Here is a 26,369-nt window from a genome sequence, read left to right as displayed (position 1 = left end):
CGGGGCCATCAAGGGAGCTCACGGATCAGGCAGCCATCTTGCCTGCGCCCCCTGGTGGCCTCTCGTGTAGTTACTTTTATGCAGAGGTTCCAGTTGAACTTTACCCAACTAATGAATAAAAGTGGCACTTATAAACAATGTTTGAAATAACCAAATACACAAAGTTAATCAGTGATATGAAGGTATAGATTTATATTCATTTTTTAAATAAATTACATGACACCAAGCACTGCCACATTTACAAACTCACAAGGTGATGGTAATCCATAAATCAATTGCTAAAAAAATATGAGTACAAATAAGAGCATATGACAAATACATACAATTCACGTCAATATCATAAGCGTGTTTCTGTGCTTTGTGCAATAAGGATACATTCTACAATCTTGACTAAAAAAATCAGAAAACGTCAATTACAAATACATGACACATGACTTAGTTACTTCACCACAGACAAGTGCATAGAAAAAGCTGTTGTATACGTCCTAGTGTTTCTTATCTCAGTTATACCCCTGACATCAAGCAAATCACTAGAACATTATTGAAACACTTCACTTGAAACACTCATTGAAACACACATTATTGAAACACTCAGCATGACATTTTTCAATTCCCTTCAAAGATCTTGGGTTTTCATCGGGGACAGCACTGTTTGCAAATATCAGTGTAGTTGAATAGATTCTGAATATCATTTCACCAGATGGTGACGTAAGTTGTCTTTGTCACTGAGACAGGGGTTCTAACTGACGTGAGTCTGATTCCTTGGTACTGAGGCGTAGTACAAACTGATGTGAATGTCAATTAATCAATCTATGACAGAAGAGACGCTAAATGAATTTAGTAAATAAATGTATTACTATTACACACTAACTCTAATTCCAACATTTTATTATGTAACTAGAATAACAAATGTACCTCCTCGAGATCTTCAGTATGCCCCTGACCTCGCTGCCATGGTCTATGCTCATTTGCCAAGTCCAAGAGCCGCCCTTGAAACTGATTTTCCATCCTGTGCTGTTTGGGCCTCATCAGTCACTGTGTCTTAAACTATGTCTAGTAAATCTTTACTCTTCTTGCAACTGCTGTTCTCAATGGACTTGCTGCCATGTCCTGTCTGGAACCACCATCCAGATCAGAATAATCATTGTGATATAACGGATGCCTTACTGGAACTGTGGCCTTTTTTGGACTGCTTGCAATTTACTGGAATCAATGCACCCCTTCTGGAAATGTTCCACTTACTGGGACTGTGCCCGTCTTGAAGTAACTTCTTTCTCAATTAAGTTTTGGTCTTCCATTGATATAGATCTTCCCAATGGAACTGTCTCCCTTTGAGGAACAGACTGCAACTGAAAATGCTACCCCCACTGGAGTGTGCCCCAATATACCTAGTCTTTATGCAGGGAAAGACATAAACAAGAAGGTGATGAAGGTGGGGAGTTTGCTGGTTATGGCACTGTCCACCACGTGGCAATATTACAGAAGAGGCAGTGAGGTCTGAAAGGTGGACGGAATCCAGCAGTAAGTGGTGTGAGTAGGAGAAACAAACCAAAGATTGGTGTGGGATGATTAAAGCGGGCTGGGTGGGACTTCGATGGGAGACATGGCCAGCCTCTGAAGTTGCGACCTGAAGAGCTGTTTTTGCTATTTCTAGGAAAAGGCTTTAGTGGCTTTGCTGTTTCTATGGTTAGAAGCCTGCAGGAAAAGGATTCCACGAAAACTGATATCAAAATGGAATGCTGATTAAGGACAGAAAATATGGCAAGTTTGTTTGCCCTATAAAGTCTATCATTTTCAATAATGCATTGAATAATCATTGAAGCATACATTGATAATGAAAATGATTGTCAAAGTCTGTTATATAACCATTACATAAAATGTTGTGTACTAACCAACACACTGTTTATTAGGATTTCTATGTCTCAGCCCGGACATTGCTGTCACAGAGAAAGAATACAGGGCTCGTTTGAATCTTCAAGGTGGAGAAGGAGAAGAAAGCAACATCACTCCCACATCAGGTGAGTTACTTAATCTCAAACTGTAACATTGCAAGTATTGAAGAGGGAGTGATCCCCTTCTGAGATCACAAAACATGGAGAAAGCATGAATCAATCAATGAATGTTTATTTTGTCTGTAAATTACAATCATAAAATGAGACATAAACAAACAAGACACAAAAATGATTGCATAAAAAGTAACAAGTCTCATGTCCGAGTCTATATGCATATAATTAATGCAAGACAAGACTTGCACACTCCGAAGGTCACAAGGCCTAGTAGAACCGCTTTTTTTTTCTATTTATTCATTGTCATTTCCAGTGTTTATTTGCTCCCTCGTTCCTCCCCCTGTGCCCTGTGGCGCTCTGAAACACTGTCTTGTTGTATAAGTGTTTTATAAATATTCGAGAAATAAATCGTACATATCTGATTGCTATAAAAAAACAGTTCATATACAATTAAAAAAGTTACCAACACATCTAACTTCTTACACACAAAATAATCAGTGAAACATGTGGGTATGCCTAATTTATACAGCATTCCACAGATCAATTAATAGTCCCCATCCATTACAGGCTGACTCTACCATTAGCAAGAAACAAAAGTCTGGGCGGCATTGATGGAGACCAATCTCTTTCAGAATTAGTGCCAGAGTTCTCTGCCTAATTAATAGAAAACAGTGTAAAAGATCTTCGCTAGGTACCTGACGAGGGCCGCTACTCTGCCCTTCCTGTCCCTACCAATTGGTCATTACCGCTCTTAGAGGTAAACAGAGGTAAACAATGAAGCCACGCCCTTGTGATTAGGTACCTATCATTCAAGTGGTCGCTCTATGTTAGGTAACCGTGCAAGGTAGTCGATGTCAATATAGCATATCTGCGATTAGATAGTTTAGTTAACTCTTTGGCTTTCCACTGTCTCTCATCTTACAGTTTAAGGCACTTTTTTTATATATTAACATCTGCTTTCTCAGTGAGGCCTGGTTACTAAAGTGACTATGGGTGTTTACCTTTAAAAAAAAGGACTGTGATGAATCCCAGGGTATTGACACTGCTTCCACGGGTGAAGCATCTTCCCTTCGGGCCAGGGAGGTGAGGCCGCTACCCGTGGATCTCATGGGGAGGGAAATCCTTCATGGGACCGGTAAAGATGGCCCGAGGAAAATGCAGTATTCATTTACCCCTTTGGTGTTCCCACTCACCTTATCCCCCTCCTCAGGTCCCTCTGGTCGCCCATACCTCTATATGCTATAGTAGAGTGGAAAGTATCAATGACAAGACTGGAATGAGGAAGAAGGAGACTTACCCAAGCGTAATGCAGAAGAATACTGAGACGAAGAAGCTGGAACAAGGAGGCGCAGGCCCACCACAGAACCAACACACGCGGTCCAGTTGTCAAGAGGCAGCCCCAATCATAAAAAGCAAAGAAGGACCCAATGTTCTGTTGAGCCAGCCCTAGAGGAGCAAGGAACGAGATGCTTGTTCCGGCGCAGGAGACCCAAAGGCTGAGAGCTTGGATGCGAAGAGTCATGACTTCCAGAGAGGTCCAGGCGAGGTGGACCTGACTGGCAGCAGAAAGGAAGGAAGCCAGACTGGCAAAAGCAGACCGAGAACAAAGGCGCGGGCAGCCAGAGATGTGAGGGAGAATCTGCACCTGCAGAGCCATGAGGAGAATGCCAAACGCGGCACTGCTGCGCCACCTGAAGAGACCGGAGACAGCCCTATGCTTCCCAAAAGTAGGGATAGCGTCGGACCGGTGGTTGGGGCACTGAGGCAGCTGGAGGAGTCACGCAAATATATCCACGGATTTGACAGAAACTTTTTAAACCACGTAAATACATCTCAAAAAGCACAAGGAGGGAAAAGTGGCATTACACAATTTGCTAAGAATTTTGCAGACCAGATAAACACATCCTGAAGACCACAAAGGGAAAACAGGGATTATTCAAGTTGATATGAACATTAGGAATATAACTATGTGGGATGTTACCTGGCAGGAGAGTATACCAGGTCTGTCCAAGTGGATACTAGGTAAAGCAGAGAAAGGGATCATGCAGAAGTAGAGACCAGGGTATGGTACCCACAGGGAAGCCCTGCCAGCGTGCAGTAGGGCCTGGGACCCAAATGGAAGTGGGCAAGGCCCAACAGTAAAATACATAAAGGTTGAAGACCCTTATCAGTGTAGAGAAACCTACACCCAGTGTGCTGGAGCCCAGAAGCAGTCGGAAGACCCCGACTAGGGAAGGAACGATAAAACAGGAAACCAGTGACAAAGCAAACATCTTTTGGAACTAAAAAGTTGTGAAATCAAGTCTGGCAGATTAGGTATCAAGACTTGATATACTGTTGAGAAAGTCTACAGTCAGGTCTGGCAGGTTAGTGAACCAGACCTGATAAAAGACTGAAAAGGTTAATTTCTGTTTTACAGACAGAGGAAAAGTATTCTCCAGAGGATTTGAAGAACTGTGTTATGTTCATAAGTGGAAGCAAGAGTCAAGGAAGATGTTCCTCCTAGGAGGACTGAAGAGCAGTGTTTTTTGTGTTGGTCTGAACGTTCAAGCAGTGAATATTTAACTATATATATTCTTTTCACAAGAACTGCCTCTTGGACTCTACATCCAGTGTGAGGGCGCCTCCATCTGGATGAATGAGATCCAGTTTTCTTTAGTTAGTTTGAGAGTGTAAGGGATGTAAATAGGTTTAGACGCACGATGTGGACCTTTTACATTACAGACATCCTCACTGGGTCCTTAGTATTTTTGTTGAGGTAGGGCAATCCCTCATATTAAGTAAGGAAAGATAGACTTTTCTTTTTCTTTTGTTGTAAACCAAAGTCTATGCCAAGCAATATGCCACCTCGTGTCAGATGCGTACTTCTGCACTGTTACAATACTCATATAACCAAACCATGAAACAGCAAGATGTTGTGGCTTAGTTAGCAGGACTTTAATGATAACATTTGTTAAAACCACCTTATGTTTATTCCACATATCAATGGATCAAAGGTTCTGGAAAGAGGTCGCCCTCAAGATAACTTCAATTCAATTCAGAGTTTGTATCAAAATTGGATGAAGAACGTTTTAGGCCTAGGATTTTCTTAAATAAAATATTCTCTGTGATTTGTAAGGATGCAAGATCTGAAATGCTCCTGAGAGTGGAACCATATTTTGTGACAGGCAATGATTTTGACCTATAAACCTCGAGAGCATTCAACAACGGCTGTGCAGTGCACATTTTCATGAAACTAAACATTCCCAGATAATCAAACTCTGATACCCAGTGTATTTTAATAGATTGGTATGCATAGAGGGGCATTTAATAATTATTTTTCTCACGTGGCATACCAATAAAGCTCATGTTCCAGCATTAATCTTTAAATCTAGTGAGTTCATAAATGTAGTGCATGCTGTTATGAGCAAGTTTTTGCCACTATCACAGTATCACCGGCATGTACCAATACCGGAATAAATCGGTCACCAATTTTAGGAGCACCAATACAAAGCAGGGAGGTGTGCAAACCATTAATGCAGAGTGAAAACAAGAGTGATGCAGGAACACAACCCCGTCAAGCTTCAAGGACCACAGAAAACTCTGTAGTACATTGGCCCCACTTTTAACACATACTCCAGTGCCCCAGTGTATCTGTATAAATGTATCCAACAAGTCGGCAGGGCATTTCATGGATCTAAGAATCTGCCACAATTCAGACCTATTGACTTTGTTAAAGGCTGTACTCGGATGTGTGAATGCTAAATACATGGGTTCATCTTTAACCTGCACAGAGGTGGCAATAATTAGATACAAATTAAGGACCTGCTCATTAGTGCCCAGTCCATGATGGAAGCCCAGCTGAATATCAGTCAGAATGTTATTTTCTGTGACCCAGGACTCCAATTCTGCCAGGATAACCTGCCTAAAGATTTAAAAATAGGAATTCAAGAGGAGAGTGGTCTGTAAGATAATGGATTCCCCCCCCTCTTTCTTACATATGGGGCAGATGATAGCTTGTAGCACCTCATGAATAGAGATCATACAGTGAGGGGCAACATCTTGACGTTCTGCTCACAGATTACAAGCTACTTGGTATGATTAACTGTATAGTTGTGCTTTATAAAGGGAGGCAAGATCTTCTACTCAAACATGATCCTCCATAGTAGTTTCGGGGCCATGCTGGGAAAGTGGACCAACTGAAACAATTTCCCAACATTTCTTAGAGTTTGTCTTTGCAGAAGCCTCAATTAGCTCAGACCATGCTAAACTATCCCGTTATTTTTTCAGGAAAGCAATAGCTTTCTTCTAATGGTCTGAGCATATACAATTGCAGCCCTAGATATGGCAGATTTCTTCAATAAAGTAAGAAGATTACGCTTACCTATTTTACAATCCCAGTTAAGCCAACCCCTCCTTATGGGAAGGGATGATGCAGTTACAGTATGAAATAAATCTGAATCATTAGACATCAAGTTAAGGTACATTGCCACTGCCTGAGTAGAATTAAGTTCTAGGTCTAACATGAGTTGAAATAACATATGCTTGGACCGATGGATGTATCATAAATGCTGGCGTCATTGACCTCATCCCATTTAAGTCTCTGATGGTCAGAGGCTGGTTTCACCAAAGCTATATGGAATTGATAATTTCATGAATGGATAAAGACTTTCCAATTAATCTGTGAGGCTATTGGATGGTGAATACTATCGGCCACTGAAAACTCAATAACAATAGGCCATTTTGTTCAAGGGATTCAAAAATAATCAATATTGGAGGTCCACCTTGAGCTCCTAAATGTATCCTAACATGTATTGCCTGAGAAAGTACGGCCATTAATGGATCACAAGTCCCATTCCAATAACCAAGCATGGACTAGAAGCCTGTGCACACAGGCACAAGGATTCCTCACGCAAGGCTCATGGATTCCAAAAATGTTAACTTATTTTCTATCTAACTAGTCCAATAAGATTGCCCATTCTTAAATTATCGAATAATTCTCTCTAACTACCTTTATTTTTATTTTTATTTCATTTAATATTTAAAGCGTGGAGCTCGTTTGAGAGCAACAGAGCACCGTACAGAGTGTGGGTAGCCGTAGTACTGTGAGTTGAGGTCTCTTTGTCGGTAAGTGCATTTGTTGGAATTTCTTCCTTGGTCAGGTGTTGTTCAAGAAGCCATGTTTTGAGATATTTGCAAAATCGGTGAATTTTGGGGGAAGTCCAAACCAACACAGGGGATGAGTTCCAGAGGGTGGGTGCGAGACTAGAGAACGATTGTTTGCAGGTCCTCTCTTTGCGTATGAGCTGTGATTGAAGCCGGTTCGTTGATTTGGTGCGCGAGGAGCGTGGCCCACCAGATATGTGGAACTTCACCTGCAGGTACGCTGGTGTGTTATTCATGACTTCTTTGTAAATGATACATACAGTCTTGAACAGTATTCTGGTCGGGAGAGGAAGCCTATGTAGTTTGCATATGTCAGCCAAATGTCTATGCACCCATAATGCTGTAGTGGGTTGAACTGTTTTTAGGGGTGCCAAGTAAGCCTCTGGGAGTCCCGTCAGGAGGCCATTTCCCCCCATCGATGTGCAAGACCACAAAGGCCTATACTATGGGTGGAAGTCCTGCAGTGGGATGAATGGTTTGATTTTGAGAAGGGTGGAGATTTCTAGCCAGGCTGGGCCTTCTTGGTTATGTGTTTCTGGAAGGACAGGCTGCTGTCAATGGTGAAGCCTAGGAATATGTTGATCATGTTGCTGTTTCCGAGAGTTAGTTTCCGAGAGTTAGGCACATATCATTGAGCCATTGTGGGATAAGTTGTTTATTTGGTGGACCGATGAGGACAAATTCAGTCTTGGATGGGTTTAGTTTCAGCTACGCAGTCGACATCCAGGATTGGTGATGGCTAGGTAATGGCAGAGACAAATTATGTCCTGCACGCTATTTACTCTCATGTGTCGTCCACGTATTGGTGAGTGGCTATAGTGGGATGTTTGTCATGATGTCATTTATAAAAGTTTTAAAAAGAGTTAAATGTGTTAAATTATACTGCTTTTGTGGAGAATTATAAAAGGTGATCAGAACTATATGGTGATTTCATATTATGTTGTTTAAAGGTATGAAATGTATACCGCATATGCTCATTTAAAACTAACTGATATTGAGTATGCTATCGAGTAGGTTGGATTAAAGAGACAGCAGAAACAAAATCTAGAAAGACATGTGTAAACGCTGCAGATAATTCAGTGATTTTGATAAGACACTTGATGCAATGAAGAAAGACGAATTTACGATCTGGCATGCCAGAGTTGGCTGAAAGAAAGGGAGCCTGGCAAATATGTCTGTTAGAAAAAGAAGTATGCAGTTAATATAGACCATCTATTAAGAAATTGGAACAATTAATTGCTGACCAGGATAATAGAATATTGAATGCACTATTCAAGTTGTTAGCTGGAGTGTAAGCGTATCATGTTTTGATAGATATTGTTTAAGGCATTAGGTGCATTCAACTGAAATGAAAAGAAATACAAAACTTTGATGGAGTGATTATTTTGTGTGTCACTTTATCATTCAAACCTCAAAGCTCAAAGCATACAATGCTATCACGTCAACTAAATGGCACACATTTCATTGAATTGAAATTATTGAAAATGTTGTGTTGAAAAATTGGCGTAAGACTCCTAACTTGCAGCTAATACGTGGATGCTTAACGCAAATGCATAAACTGATCAAGCTCTCTGGCCAGCTTTGTTTGGCCATTAGGATCTGCCACAGGTGTTGCATAGCTCAGCTACTTTTAATAGATATTTTTACAGTGATGAGATCTCCTGATAAGATTATCTTAGTACACTTTGATAATGTTAATCTACATGATCCATATATTACCTGTTCCATCTTTGCTGGCCTCCCCTGTCTCTACCTCTTATACTTATAACCATTTCTATAGTGATCCAGTTGCTCCTCTACCTTTTTATTAAGCAATCCATGTAAAATAGTGTACCTGTAAATATTTAGAGTTTTGTTGCTAATGGCAGATTGTTTCTTTGACAGAACCTGTTATTTCATTCGTCATTAAGGAAGAGGGAGGTCAAGACTCTGAGAGAAGAACACACGATAGTCCCGTAGGTGAGTAACCAGAGTTTGGCTGCATACAATCACACACTGAGACAACAGATGTCTACCCTCCATAATAACAAACAATATGTTCTCAATTATGAGTGATAGAACATAACTTGTATCAATTACAACCCCAGTCCTAATGCGACATAATGTACTCTTAATGGCCTCAGATTAACTCACATTTGTAGGAAAACTCTCAACTAATGATTTCAGATTTGTCCATCACTGCCATGGGATGGGTATAAAAAGGGGATTTTTATAAAACTGTATTTTTATTGAGACCAGAGATTAGCAAGCCAGACATGCTCATTACAGGTTTGCCGGCCTGGAAATATGGTGCCGGTAATAATGTATACCAGCACCTTTCCAGAGGACTGGCAAACTACTGCCGATAGATGGGGTTCCTACCGGCAGGTAAATGGCTGAATCACTGGTACCGCTATTAACAGTGCCAGTGATTCGGGCAACCTGTAATACCCGTAACACCAGGATATCGGGCGGCGGAGATGGTACAGTAGTTCCCCGGTATCCCGCTGGAATTACCGGCAGGATATTGCGGAACACATAATGAGCCCCAGAGTCTGAAAGTGCCCATAACTAAAGATGGATAGCGGTGCTCCAACTGGTAGGTATCTAAACACCTAGACCAATCAGGCCATGGTCCTGAGGAATCAGACATAACTAAAATAGAAAGGTTTTCTAACTTTATAACGTTTTTTGTTTAAGACAAGACTGAGGGATGCATTTGGAGTGATGTATTAAACACAGTGTATAATTTGATTTTATCTTTCCAAATATTTCAATGATTTGTTAGCATTCTTCATTTTGGCTCATGAAGGTGCCAACACTATTTGTATGTAGTGTAGAGAAAGGGACATGCTATTACATCCACCCTCATTTGTTGAGGGTTTGTGTATGTTTCCATTTTTATTGACTCTCTTTGCTGTCAGTCAAATAGAAAGAGCTATTTGCCCCTTCAAAGGATTAACAGCCTCATAAAACACTGGGCTCATTTTTCATCACAAAAATCAAAAGTATTTGTACCGATATCTGTATGGTAGATCAGGCTAATACCATTGAAGATGTGGATGAGGTTAAATTGGCTTCTTCCCATAATTGGTCAGATTTTCCTGTAATCACTATTGTAATGGTGAGTAAAGTTGCTCTCCAGCTTAAATCAGCAGCTCCTACTGACCCTGTACCATTGGCTGTTCTTAAAGACATCATGCCAGGTATGAGTACCTGGGTAGCCCAAGCTATTAACCTTTCTTGTTAATCTGGCTATATTCCAACTGAACTCAAGCAGGATATTGCTATCCCTCTTTTAAAATAGCAGCCACTGGACCCGTCTGTTTTATCTAACTATTGATCAATTTCTCTTCTGCCTTTTATTATGAAACAGTTAGAAGCCCTGGTGTACCCTCTTTTCTCTTCTTTTCTGGAAACTTCTCAGTTCCTGGACCCCTTCCAGTCAGGTTTCTAGCCGGAACGTAGTACAGAGAGTGTCCTGGTGTCTGTTGTGGATGACATGGCCAGGTTGGTGGATGGCAGAGGAGTGGGTGCCCTGATTTTGTTCGATCTCTCAGCGGCTTTCAACACTGTCGACCACTCTATCCTCAGTTCCCGCCTGGCCTTGGCAAGCCGCACCGGGCCTGTCCTGACCTGGTTTGCCTCCTTCCTGGCTGATAGGGGCCAATCTCCCTGTCTTCTTCCCTTTCTTTCCCATTTTCTTTCATTGACCTGCGGTGTTCCGCAGGCTCCGCGCTGTCCCCTTTGCTTTTTAACATCTATATCCAGCCTCTTGTCTGTCTTCTGTCTTGTCCGCTCCTTCCGCCTCCGGTGCTACTCTTATGGCGATGACACAGAGATCCGTGTTCGACTTGATCTTGCCTGGGCTGAAGTGTCCTTATGTTTATGTGGTTGCCTGGCGGCCGTGGGGGGGGGGTGAACAGCAGTTGGCTGAAGCTGAATGGGAAATTGACAGAGATTCTGTTGATGGGTTTCCCCTCCTAATCCCACTCTTTGGACTCCCTCTTTCTGGCCCTCTGCACTTGGTGAAATTCCTGTCCCAGTGACGGCGGAAAGAAACTTAGGGGTAATTTTATCTTCCACTCTTTCTATGGCCGATCAAGTTGGCGCAATCTACAAGGCTGGTGTGCTCCATTTGAGGATATTGTGTAATACTCTACCATTTCTGCCTAGTCATCTCCGTCCTCTGGTTATGTCCTCATTAGTGCACAGCAGATTGGACTACTGCAATGCCTTGTTTTTGGCTCAGCCTGTTTGGCTTATTCATCAATTACAGGTGTTGCAGAATTTAGCTGCCCGAGTGGCGACTAATTCACCTTATGGAATTCACATTTCGCCGGCTTTACGGTCTCTTCACTGGCTCCCGGTGCACACACGAGTGGAGTTCAAGGCCCTATGCCTTGTTTATCGGGCCTATTATCAGCAGGGGGAAGACTATCCTTGTGATAGGTTTGCTCCTTATATTCCCAACAGGGCTCTTCGCTCTGGAGATGCATGTTTAGTCATAGTTCGTAGGTTTCGTCTTGCAAGAGTGGGAGGCTAATCTGTGGAATGGACTGCTGCTTGCCTTGAGACACACACAGAATCATTTGGAATTTATATTATAAATCATAGGGCACCTGGCGAGGTCCCGATTTACCCAGGTGGGTATACGTATTTTAAACAAATAATCAGGATGAGGAGATCCAAAACAGAGACACAAAAGTGCTGTGTGTGTGTGTTTATTATGTACTCACACAGGAAGTAGTTAGTGGTTCAACAATTTACTTTACATTTCTTCCTTGGACAAAGAGGCTATCCAAGGAAGTCAATCAAGACTGCCAAAAAAAGAGCAGCAAACACTGATCGCTCCTTTTGCCTAACGACCAAAGAAAAAGACCCTATCAACAGAACCGTCTGCGTAACAACGTTCAATCCAGTCAGCAACCTCATAAAAAACACCATCAACAAACACTGGCACCTGGTCAAGAACGAAGGCACCCTTGTGAAGAAACCACTGTTCGCATTCAAAAAGAACAGAAATCTAAGGGACTCCCTGGTCCATACTTTTCTAGAACCCACCAAACCAGCAACAACTCTGTGGAACCTTCCGCCAGTAGTAGGCCATTTTAGTTGCGGACAATGCGTCGCTTGCCGTTTTACAACCAACAGCAAGACTTTTACTCACAAGAATCTGGTCTGGAAACAGAACAGCCACACTAACTGCTAGAGCAAGTACGTGATCTATGCCATCAAGTGTCCCTGTGACTTGGTCTATATTGGCAAAACCATCAGACCTGTCAAACAAAGGATAAATGAGCACAGATCGTGTATTAAGAACCAAATTGAGGACAAACATTTGGTCGAACACTTCACCAGGAGGAAACACACCCACGAACAATTTACATGGACCGTGGTTCAGCAACTCCTGCCGCAAAGACGGGGAGGAGACATCAACCTTGCCCTCACCAGACTTGAGCAAAAATGGGTTCACAAATTAAACTCGGTCCAAAACGGTTTAAATATAACCGTTGAATGGAAACACTTCTAGAAAACAACCAGTGCTCCGTAATCATGACACCTTCATGGCCGTCAACACCCTCCCCAGGTAGCTGACCCCTTAGTAACATTCAAAACACTCCTGCTCACCGACCATGGGTCCCGCCACCTCCAGGAGGGAGCATTACAGATACCACAACCTGTTTGTCAGCCACAGCACTGGGACTACAGCTACAGCAATTGAATTCAATTGTTACTTTGGCCTGGTGTCCGTCTGGTGTGCCACCTACACTCAACCACAGAGGACTAGGCATCCCCACACACCAGTTTTTTCTCCCAAATGGTTACCCTAGAACCCATTATCACCAGTGTCCACAACGCTCAATCAATTACAATGTGTAACTACCACTAACACGATAACACAAATGTTTTCAACCTTAGTGTTTGCCTGCTATGTTGTGTTATCTTTTATACACAATTGTACACCAATGTCAACCATGTACACCAGCTGCAGGTGCCTCCGGTAAAAGTCCTCAGTCCTAAACTATATTGATTTAGGTGTTTTATTACTTTCCTGGATCTAGAGCTATAGCCGATGCCCCACGGGCCTCCACAGGAGTCCACTCTACCTAGATATACTCCTGGTCCATGTGTCACACACACTGGGACACTGTTTTTATGTGTCCGCCAATAGTAGTGGCCTTGTCACGCTCCAACGAACTACATTACCCAACATCCCATGCGTCGTCTCGCACTTCGATGGGGACACCACGCACAGCCATCTGATTGGCTCCCGCAGGCAGCCTCCACTTGACCGCGGGCTCCCATTGGCCTGCTCTCAGCAACAGGCAGTGTTTTATACAGACTGCCTTGGCTTCCTCGGCCTCCGACTAACACGGCTCTCAGAAGTCCCCGCGCATCACGGCAGCGCACCAACACGACCGCGGTAAGTTTCTCCTTGACTCGTATGCCTTGCAGCACGCACCCGGCCACAACACCAACACGTCCTGCCCACTCGTAACACAGTGATTAGTCTCACTTGAGGCACCCATCCACCAGCTCACCAGGGCTTCACCCCTGTTTTCAAGTAGCCGCCATTATCTGGTCCTTCAATAGGGTTAACCATATTCAGGTTTTTAACTCTGTGTGTCCCAGGAGCCAGTGGCGTTCCCCCTTGTTCGGTTACCTTTGCACTTACCCCCGTGCTGGGCACTATGTTGGTGAGACGCTCTGCAAGTTAAGCCTTTGAGATGAACAACTCGTGCACCACACTCGAGCAATTCTCTACATCACCTACGCTGTACTCCAGGCACCACCACTGAGCTCACTCTCGCACTCAGTGTGTTTTTTAGAGCTATTACAGCATCGCCTCACGTGTCCACCATACCCAGGATCACCTTTCCCCCTGACCCGTGAGCGCGTAGGGTATTTCGACACGATTGACCTAGTAGCCTCTTTTAGTGCCGGTCAGCAACACCACCCAGCACTCTCGTATCCCCACATTTATAGGTTACTATATTACCTGTTTTTCTACTCTCCCTCCAGACCTGGGTCTAACATCGGCCCACTTCGGTACCGTGAGACTCTGAACCACGTCGGCTTCTAGGAAACCACAGCCGACCCACCCAGTGCCAGTATTGCACCGGTTTTCCTGCAATTAATATTGGATTTCCCGACAGCACCCCTCTGCTACTCCAGCAGTAGGTAAGCTGCCTTTTAGATACACCATGTGGTGTATCACCCGGGCACTAATTGGCCCGTATTTAATACCTTTAGTACTTTATGAACAACCACCCGAGATCCTAACAGTTCTGTTTCACCCACAGACATCACGGACAGCACCGCCACTGGTGCCTTTTCCTGACGAAGGCCAGCACAAAGACAGGCTCCAACCAAGCCACTTTCTTTGGCCCAAACACACCCTGTGTCACACCCCGTGTCGAACTACGTGACACAACTGTATCACTACCCTGTATTTGTCATATTCAAAGATTGTTGTGTGCACTTTTTGTTTACAACGCCTCAGACCACCCCCAGTCTCAGGCTCGTGTTTTTCCTGTACCAGTGGGTTCTTATACCCCCTCGATCTATAAGGAAACATGTATCCCAATGTAGTCTTGACCTCTACACTCCAGAGGCCGACACCTATTTGTGTTACTACTGTATAACTAACTTTGTCCGTCGTTGATTTCAACCATCTTTCGTGCTTATCGGAAGAAATGTAAAGTAAATTGTTGAACCACTAACTTCTTCCTGTGTGGGTACATAATAAACACACACACACAGCACTTTTGTCTCATTTGGAATTTAGACAGCAGTTGAAAACTCTACTTTTTTTAGGTCAAAGTGTTAGCTAGCCTTCATTGTGTTTCTAGCGGCAAGATACCTTTGGGCCTACGAGCGCTTTATACGCATCATTAATATAACATAACATTACGAGTTTGGTGGTATCTCAGTGGTAATACCACTGAGATACCACCAAACAGTATTACTGTTACCACCACTTGGTCCAGTTGTATTACCAGTGGATTACAATTTGTGGTAGGCAGTATGAGTACCCATTAATTGAAGTCCATAAGAGTTTATGGGGATTTCGATGGTATTACCGCCAGCGGTAATACTGCCAAGGTGGCTGTTTTGGGGCAGTAAGGTGGGGGCATTACCTCCAGCATTATGCTGGAGGTGTTTCCTCTGCCTTACCTCCAAACCTGTAGTTCGGCGGTGTGGTAATGTGGTGGTAATGCAGTGGTAACTCGATTACCACTGCATTACCACCGTTTTTACCACACTTCCAAACTTGTAATGAGGTGCAAATCTTTAAAGACTGTTATCTTACTTAATTTCATATTAAATTGATTTATGTCAAGCTAATGGTTTGCTAAAGTTGGACCAAGGTTTACTTTGCTGCGTGATGTAACAGCTGTGGGAAGTAATTCGAAAACACTGACAAAGCCAGTAATTTTAGCTTTAGCTGAGGTTTGAAATGACAATGTAGTGGCTTTTTTGTGTGAATAATAGGCAATGTTAAATTTTGACCGGTGGTGTTTTTTGACATTTTTTATTGCATATTTTTCTTCTACTCAATATCTAACTACAGCGTTTTATCTTCCACAGTTTAAATATAATATACAAGCAATGCTTTTTGGATCTTAACATGTGCATTTTTATATATGTTGAGGTCCTGTGTTGTAGTTGCATTACAGAGGTAGTAAGATATCTAATACAATGTGAATCATGGTGTAAAATAAAGTGTAATATGAGCTATTTCACAATTATAGTAAAACATTAGAAACACTTCCAGTCTGTTTTCCCTATGTGTGTATCTTCAGCTTTTATTTCTTTTATAAGCACTTTAATAATAGATGTAATTATTACCAATTGCTATCATAAAAACACAAATCATGTTGCAGCCTGTCACTCTGCTGCCCAGATTCTTTTATGTAGAGAAGGTTCTAATGATGTTCTTTAAGGTGAAGCTTAATCTGACTGCTGATGTATATGTTTACATTTGTTCTGGTCTAGTAAAAACTTCTTTCAACTCAACTGCAAAAGCGTGTTGTGTTAATAAACTCATAATTAATTGTTGGGTCTTGGTTGATAGTTGCATGTATGTCTATAAGGTGCTTGGATACCACCAAAGGGTGCTCTTGGCATTCCTATTTACAGTAACAGGGTTAGGAGAGGCTTGACTAAAAAGCAACTAGTAGAAGCAGCCTTGGCATCTATACACTTCCTTTTTGCCTACAAATGGAGATTTTCATTGGGGAAACAACCTTGTCTCAATGTGTCTACAAAACATGAGTTATTCATCTATGGTAGCAAGTACCAGAGTTTTGCTGCCTCAGTAGAAACATCTATGCCCCCCATTCTAAGTTTTATGGTAAAACACCTGTGGACAATTCATATACTGTGTGGCAAAGTCCCCTGACTGTCAATGCCGACAGCTGGGAATGTGTTTCAGGGTGCCGGGTACCACACAAAGTTAGTGGGTGTTATGCAGGGGACCGGAATGTGGAAGTCACTCTCCCAGAGTCTGTGTCGCTTGGCAGGTAAAATATTAAGTAGTTAGGGTTTGAACCGTCCCATTCTGTACAAGGTCCCTCGGAAACCATTCTTCAACATCATGCCCTCATACTAATTGCTGAATATACTGTGGTCTTTCCATAGTACTTCCAGCTGCGCAACGACAAGTACAGATGTCAGATACCAGAGCCAGGGATGTTAGAAGCATCCTCACATCTCATTAAATCCGATAGTGCATCACAATACACTCTTAATTCACTAGTGTTCCATAAGTTAAGACAGTACAAATGGGTTTAATTTTAACCCAGAACGCAATGCTCAAATAACCTAATTCCAATTTAACCTTGCTAATAAGGCCACTATACTGAATCCCTACTAGTCTTTTTGAAATCTTATTTTCCTTATGCTCTAGAGCTTGGAATTTCTAGTCCCCACACATTTCTGCTCATAAGTAATGGCCATTAATGCCAGGGCACCGTAGACCTCCAAGGCATGGGAAGGCATTCTCCTCCAAAATGTTTGTGTTATACAATTTCTTGAATTTTGCATGTGGATGCCTAAATAATCAAAAGCATCCACTCTCTGTAAGTGTGCCCCCCTTACAGTAAACTTTACTTTTAGTATATGAGTAACTCAGGGATGTCAAGCCATCACCTTTCTTTTTCCGGTGTTTATTATAGGACCCTTCTCCAAACCAAACCATGCATTCATGGTTGTAGACCAGACAATGGCTTTCATATGAGAACTGCATCATCATCATAAATAAGTGTACTCCTTTTTTGTCCCCGAGACATAGCTTCCACTTCAGCCAACCTAATGGTGATGTCATTGATATAAAGCTAAAATAATACAGGGTCTATAATACACGCCTGCCTTTCACCTTTATGAATAGCAAAGGGTTGTGTACATTCCCCTGCCAGTCCTTTTTGTAGAACCGCATAGTAGTAGGCATAGATTTCAGTGCAGAAAGAACATTTTCAGACATTAACATTTTCTTTCTTTTCAGAGCCGCCAGAGCGCCAGGAGACCACTCCGGTGGTGATAGTGCGCGGTACAAATATCCTTTAACATTAACATTAACATTATACTGAACACAATAAACAATGCAGGACTGTATCAAACACAGGTTGTAGGACAGTAAAAGGTAAAAAAAAAATATACACTACTTTTCTAAGCATACAGGTTTTCGCAACACTAATGATAACCTGTAAGACTGCTCTATAGTGGAGAGTGCCTTTCTAAAATCAGCTTGCATTGGCAATAGAAACGGATTATCTTCACACCAGGACTACAATATTTTCAAGATCACTTTCGCATTGATATTTCCCAGGGAGTCCAACAATAAAATGGGGTGTTAGTTTGAGGGGAAATCTCTGTTGCCCTTCTTGTAGACTGGGATTGCAACAGCTACGTGCCACCTATGAGGAACAATTCACAGGTTATTAAGCTCATTAGAAAACCTGATTCAGAAAGGAGTCCATACATCAGGGGCATGTTTGAAAAATCCCCAGGGATATAATCTACCGCGGGAGATTTCCCAGCCTTTTGAAAAATAAATGTATCCCGCATTTCCACTAGGATAAATACCAACAGTGAAACACGATCTAATAATGATTGGGAACTAACGGATGAACCATCATTAATAGTCTCTACATTGGATACACTATTAGAGCGATATAATGATTGAAAACTACCAGTCTATAATGTTTCGAACGCCTGCTCTGGAATTAAAGAGGTCAGAATTTGAAAATAAACTGCACAAATTCCCTCTGGTTTTTCTCAAGTGCAGCGTTTTGCAAAGCATACCATTGCCTATTACAATAGTTCTCTTTCTTTCCGGCCACAAGCTTCTTATATTGTATATTTATATGCGTAGAGGACTGGTTGAAAAAAGATGACACCAACTTCTGCCAATTCTCAAAATCTAAAGCTTTTAAAATACTGGAGGTATTGGAATACTCCTGGGGTAACCCTTAAATAGCAGTTTATAATCCGATTCCTCATTCGTCCTAGATAATCTATGCCTCATTTTGTTAGCAGACTCATTGTTATAATAATAATTCTTATTTATTTCTTATATAGCGCTACACACCTATAGGTCTCAGGACACTGAAATAACAGAAGACATTATTATCCCACAGAGTGGTACTCAATTTAATGACCTCGGAAGGATGAAAGGCTGAGTTGACCCTGCCAGGATTTTGACCTGCCACAGGAGGCTGCAGACAGACATCAGGGGCAAGCGCTTCGCTCACTGTGCTATCTGACCAGCATTATTGATACAATTTACAATCACAACTTTTCCCACGCCGCCAAACCACAAGTTTGCCGTGGGGGTCACTGAATTACCTCCAGTCAAGAGCTGGAGGTGAACCAGGCTCTGACCGGCAATATAAATCCTGGTATTACTGGCACTGGTATGACCGGCAATCATACTGTGTCCTATAGGGACTCCATGGAATGGGGATTTACCACCCTTTCTGCAGGGAAAATACCAGCATATCAGGTGGCAGCAAAGGTAGGTCAGTTTGCTGTTATTATAATGAACTCCAATATCTTCCCCCATAACCCTTCATTTGGCAGGGGATGCAAGTCCATCATTATCGACACCCAGGAGTCATGATCACTTTCCAGTCGTTCAATAACAACCAGGGACTTTAGATAACTGTAACCTAATAGATCCACCAAGCTGTAATCTATTTGACTTTGTCTTCTCAAAGACTGATACGTAGAACATGGAGTATACCCACCTGGAAGTCAATCATTACAAGCTCTTAATCCAAAAGAATACAAACAAGCTGCCAAATCATTGGAAAGAGCATACAGTCACCACAGAAGCTCTGCTTGAAGTTCCAGAATGCTCCAGATTTCATCTTCTACTTCAGGGTTAATTGGCATAATTATTAGCGGCTAAAACTGGCAATTAAAATCACCGAAATAAAACATTTTCTGGACTTATCACACAAATCAAACAATACATTAAGAGAAAGATCTACATTTTCCACTGCCCACTCAAATAGCCTCAAATACACTATTAGCAGTAGAAAAGAAAGATGATACAATTCTATGCTAGAACTTTGAAGTACGTTCTAAACTGAAAACCTGGCTACTTACCTGGTAAATTGTTGATAGTGGTTGTTAGGAAAAGATTGGACTAATTAAGCTTGTTCTTGGGCTGAGGTACTGCCTTATATCCTTGCAGAGCGTTTGTAAGATTGTTTGAACTTCTTTTTTCATCCCACTTTAAAAACTATTCTTGTATGGATGCTTGAATTTTGTGAATACGTAATAGTGGGGCATTTCCCATTTTGGGTAATGAAACTGTGAACTGTGAATATGTGTGTATTGCTTTACTGACCCTGGAGTACCTTGGTGTGTCCTTGATGAATAGTGTATATTTATTATATAACTCTATGTGTACAAGCTGTCGCTTGCCAGTCAGTCTATTGTGCTGTTAATTGTGCTTTACATTACACCTCTGATCTCCTAAATCTCAGCCTAACTGCTCATCCTTGTTACCTAGAGAGAGTTAACGTAAGCCATGTGTGTCAAACCTTTGCAAGTCTGTTAAGGTTTGCTTCCTGAACCCTTCAAAAGTAGTCTTTCAGAAAAGCCTCCTAACACATATGTAAGACATTTCGCACAGCAGTTTAAAAAGCTGTCAGTATTGTTACAGACAGGACATGCACTATAGAATCATGGGATTGAGGGATGCCCTTACTCTATTTTCATTTAGAAAAGCTTGACATGCTTTATCACTATAACACTATAATCTATCTAGACAATGGTATGAGAATGCCTACTTAATACCAAATGTGCAAACAAATTTAGAAGACTTCATCTCTAAATCGATTGTTGTCTCCTTCATCACAAAATCCTGGATTAAGGACGATTTTATCCCAGTATTCCATGATCTGTCCTCAGCAGATCACAAGATTGTAACTGGAAATCACCTGCTCCTCTTCAACTGCCATCAGAATGCTTACCTTAAATGTGAGCTTTTGCCCTGTTCATGTTCACACTCTCCTAATTATACCAACACAGTTCTTTTGTATATCACTCTGCAGGGTATGATACCTCCTTTTCCTCTCTTCTTTTAGACATTGTAGTAGGTCACTTGATCAAATAGAGAAAAACCACACCTTTCAAGGAGACTTTTATTATAGAATTAATACTCTTAATTCCGCAGTGGGAAAAAAAGCTTAATCTCAGTATTGATAGTTTTCTCCAGCACTGCACCTGAATCAGACAATGGCTCTCTTTACGAGGTTGCCAGTTATCCCCTGGTGCTACCGGCGGGTTGCCGGCAACCTCTTATTACCGTTACCACCGCCTGATATCCTGGTGCTACCGGGTTATCACAGGCGGCGGTGGTGATATCCCATTCAGTAAGTTACCTGAAGCACCTGCACCGTTAATAACGGTGCCGGTGCTTCAGTGAAAAACCTGGCGGTAGGGGCCTGAACTACCGGCAGGTCAGGCCTGCCGGTTGTTCAGTGCCCCCTATCTTCAGACTCAGCCGGTCCAGAAAACGTGCCCGTAACTTTTTACAGCACCTTTATTTCTGGATAGGCTCACTTAAGATGAGTATAAATGAGTTGACTTCCACACAATAACTGTGCCACACATATAACCCAATGCTTGTCTGGTTATTTTATTTCTTAGTCGTTCAACTCCCGTAGGAGACCCCTTAGTGAGCTGACGCGGACGGAGGAGACAGGAGAGTTTTTAGGTGGGATTGAACCCATGAACCATTGCTAACTAAAGACCTTAGTATATAAGAACTGATAGACTTAAGTCATGTGTGATTTTGTAACACTAATTGCCCAGATTTGAAAAAGGCACAGGACGTGCCGAAACACGTGTTATCACTGATGGCTCTCCTACGGGAGTTGAATGACTAAGAAATAAAATAACCAGACAAGCATTGGGTTATACGTGTGGCGCAGTTATTGTGTGGAAGTCAACTCATTCATGCTTACAACGGAGGTGGGGAACTCGTCCTTTGATCCGTTTCACACGCACATGACACATAATAACGGACAGTGAATGTGGTCGCAGGGCTCTAGAAGTTGATATTTAGAAACCCTGGTTATTCTAAAAAATCACTTAAAATGAGGCCCAATGACTCTGATATTGATCACATTTATAATTCACTAATAAATATACTCATAAAGGGTCTGAATAAATTATTTTCTTTTTTTCCTATAATACTATGGGGCACAACATTTTATAAGCAAAACTAGTTTATTCTAGAACTAACATAAATGTAGTTTTAACCATACTGTATGTATTAAAACAAAATCTCATGAGTTTTATGAACCAGTAACAGGTATGATAATCATAGCAATAAAACATTTTGTAAATCCATAACCGTCCTAAAATGAGAACTGTAACCCAAAAATGTGGAACTTTGGAAACCAGTCTCAATGAATATCAAGATTATTTGTTTCTAGGTCATTTGTGATGGCATTATTACGTTTTTCTTTGGACAATTTGGAAAAATGCACCATAGACCAACATCATTACCTCAAACCTACTGTATATATAGCCCCATGTCGGGAGAACCTCTTAACAAGCCAACATTGAAGTAGCCAACATTCTTGGCATTTGTGCAGCTAAGTAAACAATCCTTTTCTTTGCTAGTTGCCTCAAGTAAATGCTCAGACTCCTGAGCAGATACCTGCCCTGCGGTTAGCTTTAAGGAACTTGCCACAAATCCACTTACTGCAGGCAAGCAATGGAAGGCACTTAGAACTTGCTGTTCTTGGGTATATTTACAGCTGAATGTAAAATCTACATAGCATCATGATAAACGAAAGGTGGTTCAGGGACTCATCTACACATTGCTTTTCAGATTTGATTGCTCACAGCTACCCTCCAATCTGCCAGAATACACAAGAAGGCAGAGGATGCAGATTTGCAATCTTATGGAAATCCAAGCAGAAAGTGGCTTGCCCGGCTGTCTTACCTTCCATGTCCTGCAAACTGCTGGGCATCCAACTAGCAATTGCTCCATCATACAACCTTAAGCTCCTTGCCTTCTACTGCCCACCCGGCCCCCACCATTTGCTGTTGGATTACTTCTCCAGTACCTTAACTGACCACTTTCTGAACTCTGATCACCATCCGATAGTGGACGACTTTAACTTAAGGTTGGAGGACAACACCATCTCAGCGACGAAGGAGTTTTCAGACATCTGCGATATCATAACCTCTAGATCCTTTGCCGGAAAACTAGCATTGCCACAGAATATGTCACCATCTCTCAAATCATCTGGATGGACAAGCACATGCTAAGTCTCTCATTCTCTGCATCTCTGACACCTCCCATTCCCCACACCAAAACCCAGAGCTTCATGGTTTCGATCTCCCTAAACAATCGCTTTGCACAAATTCAAGCAAGCCAATGCAGAGGACCTGTTGTTCCATTCCCACACCCCATATCTACTATTGACCGACTTAACTTTCTCTCCCCTGTCATTGCTCTGACTGTTGTTCTCCCCATGTCTGAAAAGTATCATCCAGACCACCTTCCGTCAACTGGTTTTATGAATCCCTCATTCCTCTTAAGAAGTACTGATAATTAGAAATTGCTGGCCACAAAGGACAAGACTTCTCCAGCAAAAAAGAACATAGCTGTTGCATTCACTGGCTACTAACATGACATGTTTACTGCTACCAGGGTATACTGTTCAACTTAAGCGAGAGAGGCAATGCATTTGCCTAGAGAGCTCTTCAAAACAGTTCAACCCTTCATTTCTGCCTGCTTACACTGCCTCCATGGTACTGCAGACCCAGAATCTCTGTTACAACCTCTCCTTATTCTTCATTGAAAAGATTGCAAAAGTCAAGAAAACAACTGTATCATCCCTCCCCTCCAATAAATCAACTAGCCTATTCCCGTTTTGCTATTTCTAATTTTAATCCACCCATTCCGTCATTTGATTCCCACCAGGTCTCAAAAGACTAGACTTATAAATTGCTCAATGAACTGTGACCAGCTCAGGACAGCGGAAACCCCGTACCGCCATCCATTCCATTGCGGCCATCAACACCCCCTTACCTTTGGACTCGTTCTAAACTAATTGAATACTGATTACACACCTACTACCAAAAACCTTCCATAGGGCTTAGAGATTCTAAAAACGTTACACCCATTGCTGGCCTCCCTTGGCTAGCCACAAATCTTGAAAAGGGGATTCCTGCTCCATTCCAGAAACATGGCACTCACCCCGCGATCACCTTGAGTCAGAATTCTGACACAGCACAGAACCAGCATTGGTTTCAGAGTGGGTCAAGGTACTGCAACTGACTGATACTAGCAGCTTGTACATGCTTATCCTTCTAGACTTCTGCTGCTTTCAATGTTGTCGAACACACCAGGAGCCCTGGACCCCTGCAACTCGGCACTCCTTGTGCTGCCCTCCGGCGAAGAGGAAAGGATCCCCATGCGCTTCGCTTGATCCGCAGCTCCTGAATCGCATGCTGTGTGAATCCCGCAACTACTGAACTGAAATGTGCATTTTAAACAACATAGGCAAATCTCTACCTGCCTCTCCATCTGCTCTGCCACCAACTTCTGAGTAGATTCGAGATGCGGCCGCCATCACCATACGGAGCGCCGGCCGTGGCATTCTACAGCTGACCGCAAGATGGCCGACATCACGCGGATCCGTTTTTGTTCATATCGTTGCTAGGCAACCTGAGGCGTCATCCGGCTTATAAGCCAATAGGCCCCGCCAGCAAGCGGAAGCCGACCCCAATGCCCAAGGCCCCTAGCATAAGGCCCTGTCCCAAGCCTGTCGGAGCCGAGAGGACCAGAGAACCGTCCAAAAGACCTTTGTCCGGGTAACACTACCCCTTTGAACACTCCCGTCATCAAGCCTGGATACGCAACCCTCGCCTCGAACCCTATACCACAACAGATGGACTTTTCTGCTACTTCCACATTCTCGTATCACCATGTGCTGTTGCCACCTCTGGTAAGATTACCTGCTTAACAGCGAGCCAGCTGTCGCATTCTTGCCCGCACATCTGCCACCACCTCTATTAACCAGCTGCTAGCCGTAATCGCGTCTCCGGTCCGTTATCCTAAACGTAAGGTCTTCTCAACCCCTAACTCTGTTATCTCGCCTTTGCGCAACCCCACCTCTGCCTGTGTATCAATCCTCACTTAGAGCCTTTAACCTGTGCGGTGCTATCAATTCAATAATTGTACCACCTGTAGTCTGTAGCTGTGGTCAGCCTTGCATGCACAATATTTGTTCACACTACGAGTCGCACAAACAACCTGTATAACTCAAAACGTTCTGTCTACTCCTGACGCGCTTTTTGTAGCTATGCCCTACATCTGATTGATGCACGTGCTATTTTGTCTATTCTGCCCTGCCTGGTGATTGCCCCATGCCTGAACTGGCCTTTGTAACCTGATCTTGGCCCACCTTAGTATGACTCAGTGGCACACCTTCCAGCCTCGCAGGTTACGGCTCTCAGCCCCTTCTTTTGGTAGATTTCACCCATTTTGTGTGTTTAACTTTCACCTTTCCATACTGGCAGGTGATACTAATTGTCATTACTATATGTTAATACCATGTGAGGCCATTTTAGTAATCTATTGTCAAAATCCCACCACATCTATTTGCTAGCTCGTTATCGTTGTGCACTAATGCCCTGTTTCATATTGTTTTTTGTTCAATCGATAATGTGGACTAATTGCCAGTTATGTCTGTATAGTATCATTTGCTTGCTTAAAACATGTACCCCTATACACTAGACTAACGTGTATGTCTATTAGTATTCTAATCTAGACTACATCCTTTGCAACTTTAATTACGCCCATATCTGCTGACTGTTTTACTACCATCTCTAGCTGGCCCCCTATATCATAACCATGTATGCCATCACCTTATTTCTTGCATGACTTCTGTTAGCTCTTTTGGATGGTAACACCTATCCTCTAGCCGCAGATTGCCTTCACCTAGAGATTTTTATCTCATCATTCCAGTCGTGGGCTCCAATTAAAACCCTGCAGCCTAACATGAACACCTCTACTACTCTACCCCATTGGATAAAGCCTACTAAATTTCTGCCACCCCATAAGCCGATGACTCAGCCTACAAACATCAGACCAACCAAATTCCTGCCCCAGCTAAATCTTGAAACGAATTATACAAACATTGGTGTCTCCCCCTCAGTTGGAGCTCATTGTACCTTGACTCCTATTCAATGGATTCAGCGTTTCGTCATCAGACCTCAACTGAACTCACCATGCTCTACCTCGGTAAGAAAAGCCAGGCTTGGTTCTAGATTTATGAAAAACCCACCCACTGTCCACCATCCATCTTCATGAACCTAACGAAAGCATTACTTCGCAGAAGAGTGCCAAACAAAAAATTAACAAAGTGAAAAAAAACAGGGTTGGTCAGAGGAACGTACTTCCTGAGCCTATCATCGCAAGCAACAGATCCCTGCAGATCAAAGGTGCTCTGATCAATGCGAGATCCATAGTTTCCCACGCTGTAGACATAGCCGAACTGATCAAATCTAAACAACTAGACTTCCTAGCAACAACAGAGACGTGGCTCCATGCAGCTGCTGGTCCCACCCTCCTACTTGTCATCCCGGATAATTACACTATACTGAGATAAGATAGAGAATCTTCTAGAGGCGGCAGCATTGCCTTCATTGCTAAGTCTAGTCTGGCACACAGAGTATCCACACATCCTCCCGTCA

General features: G+C 42.6%; 1 protein-coding gene across 1 annotated transcript in view; it reads left to right on the top strand.

The window, feature by feature from the left end:
* Nucleotides 1-26,369, top strand: part of LOC138582136 (zinc finger protein 585A-like) — a 293,496-nt gene that overhangs the window by 101,624 nt on the left and 165,503 nt on the right. The window contains exons 6-7 of the mRNA XM_069653148.1: nucleotides 1,911-2,018; nucleotides 9,036-9,110. Of these exons, the coding sequence (XP_069509249.1) occupies nucleotides 1,911-2,018; nucleotides 9,036-9,110 (183 nt within the window). The remainder of the gene's footprint in view (nucleotides 1-1,910; nucleotides 2,019-9,035; nucleotides 9,111-26,369) is intronic.

This window comes from Ambystoma mexicanum, chromosome 3q, assembly GCF_040938575.1.
Source record: "Ambystoma mexicanum isolate Mex_15411 chromosome 3q, UKY_AmexF1_1, whole genome shotgun sequence".
In the NCBI taxonomy this organism is placed as follows: domain Eukaryota; kingdom Metazoa; phylum Chordata; class Amphibia; order Caudata; family Ambystomatidae; genus Ambystoma; species Ambystoma mexicanum.
This window is presented reverse-complemented; position numbering and strand designations above follow the sequence as displayed.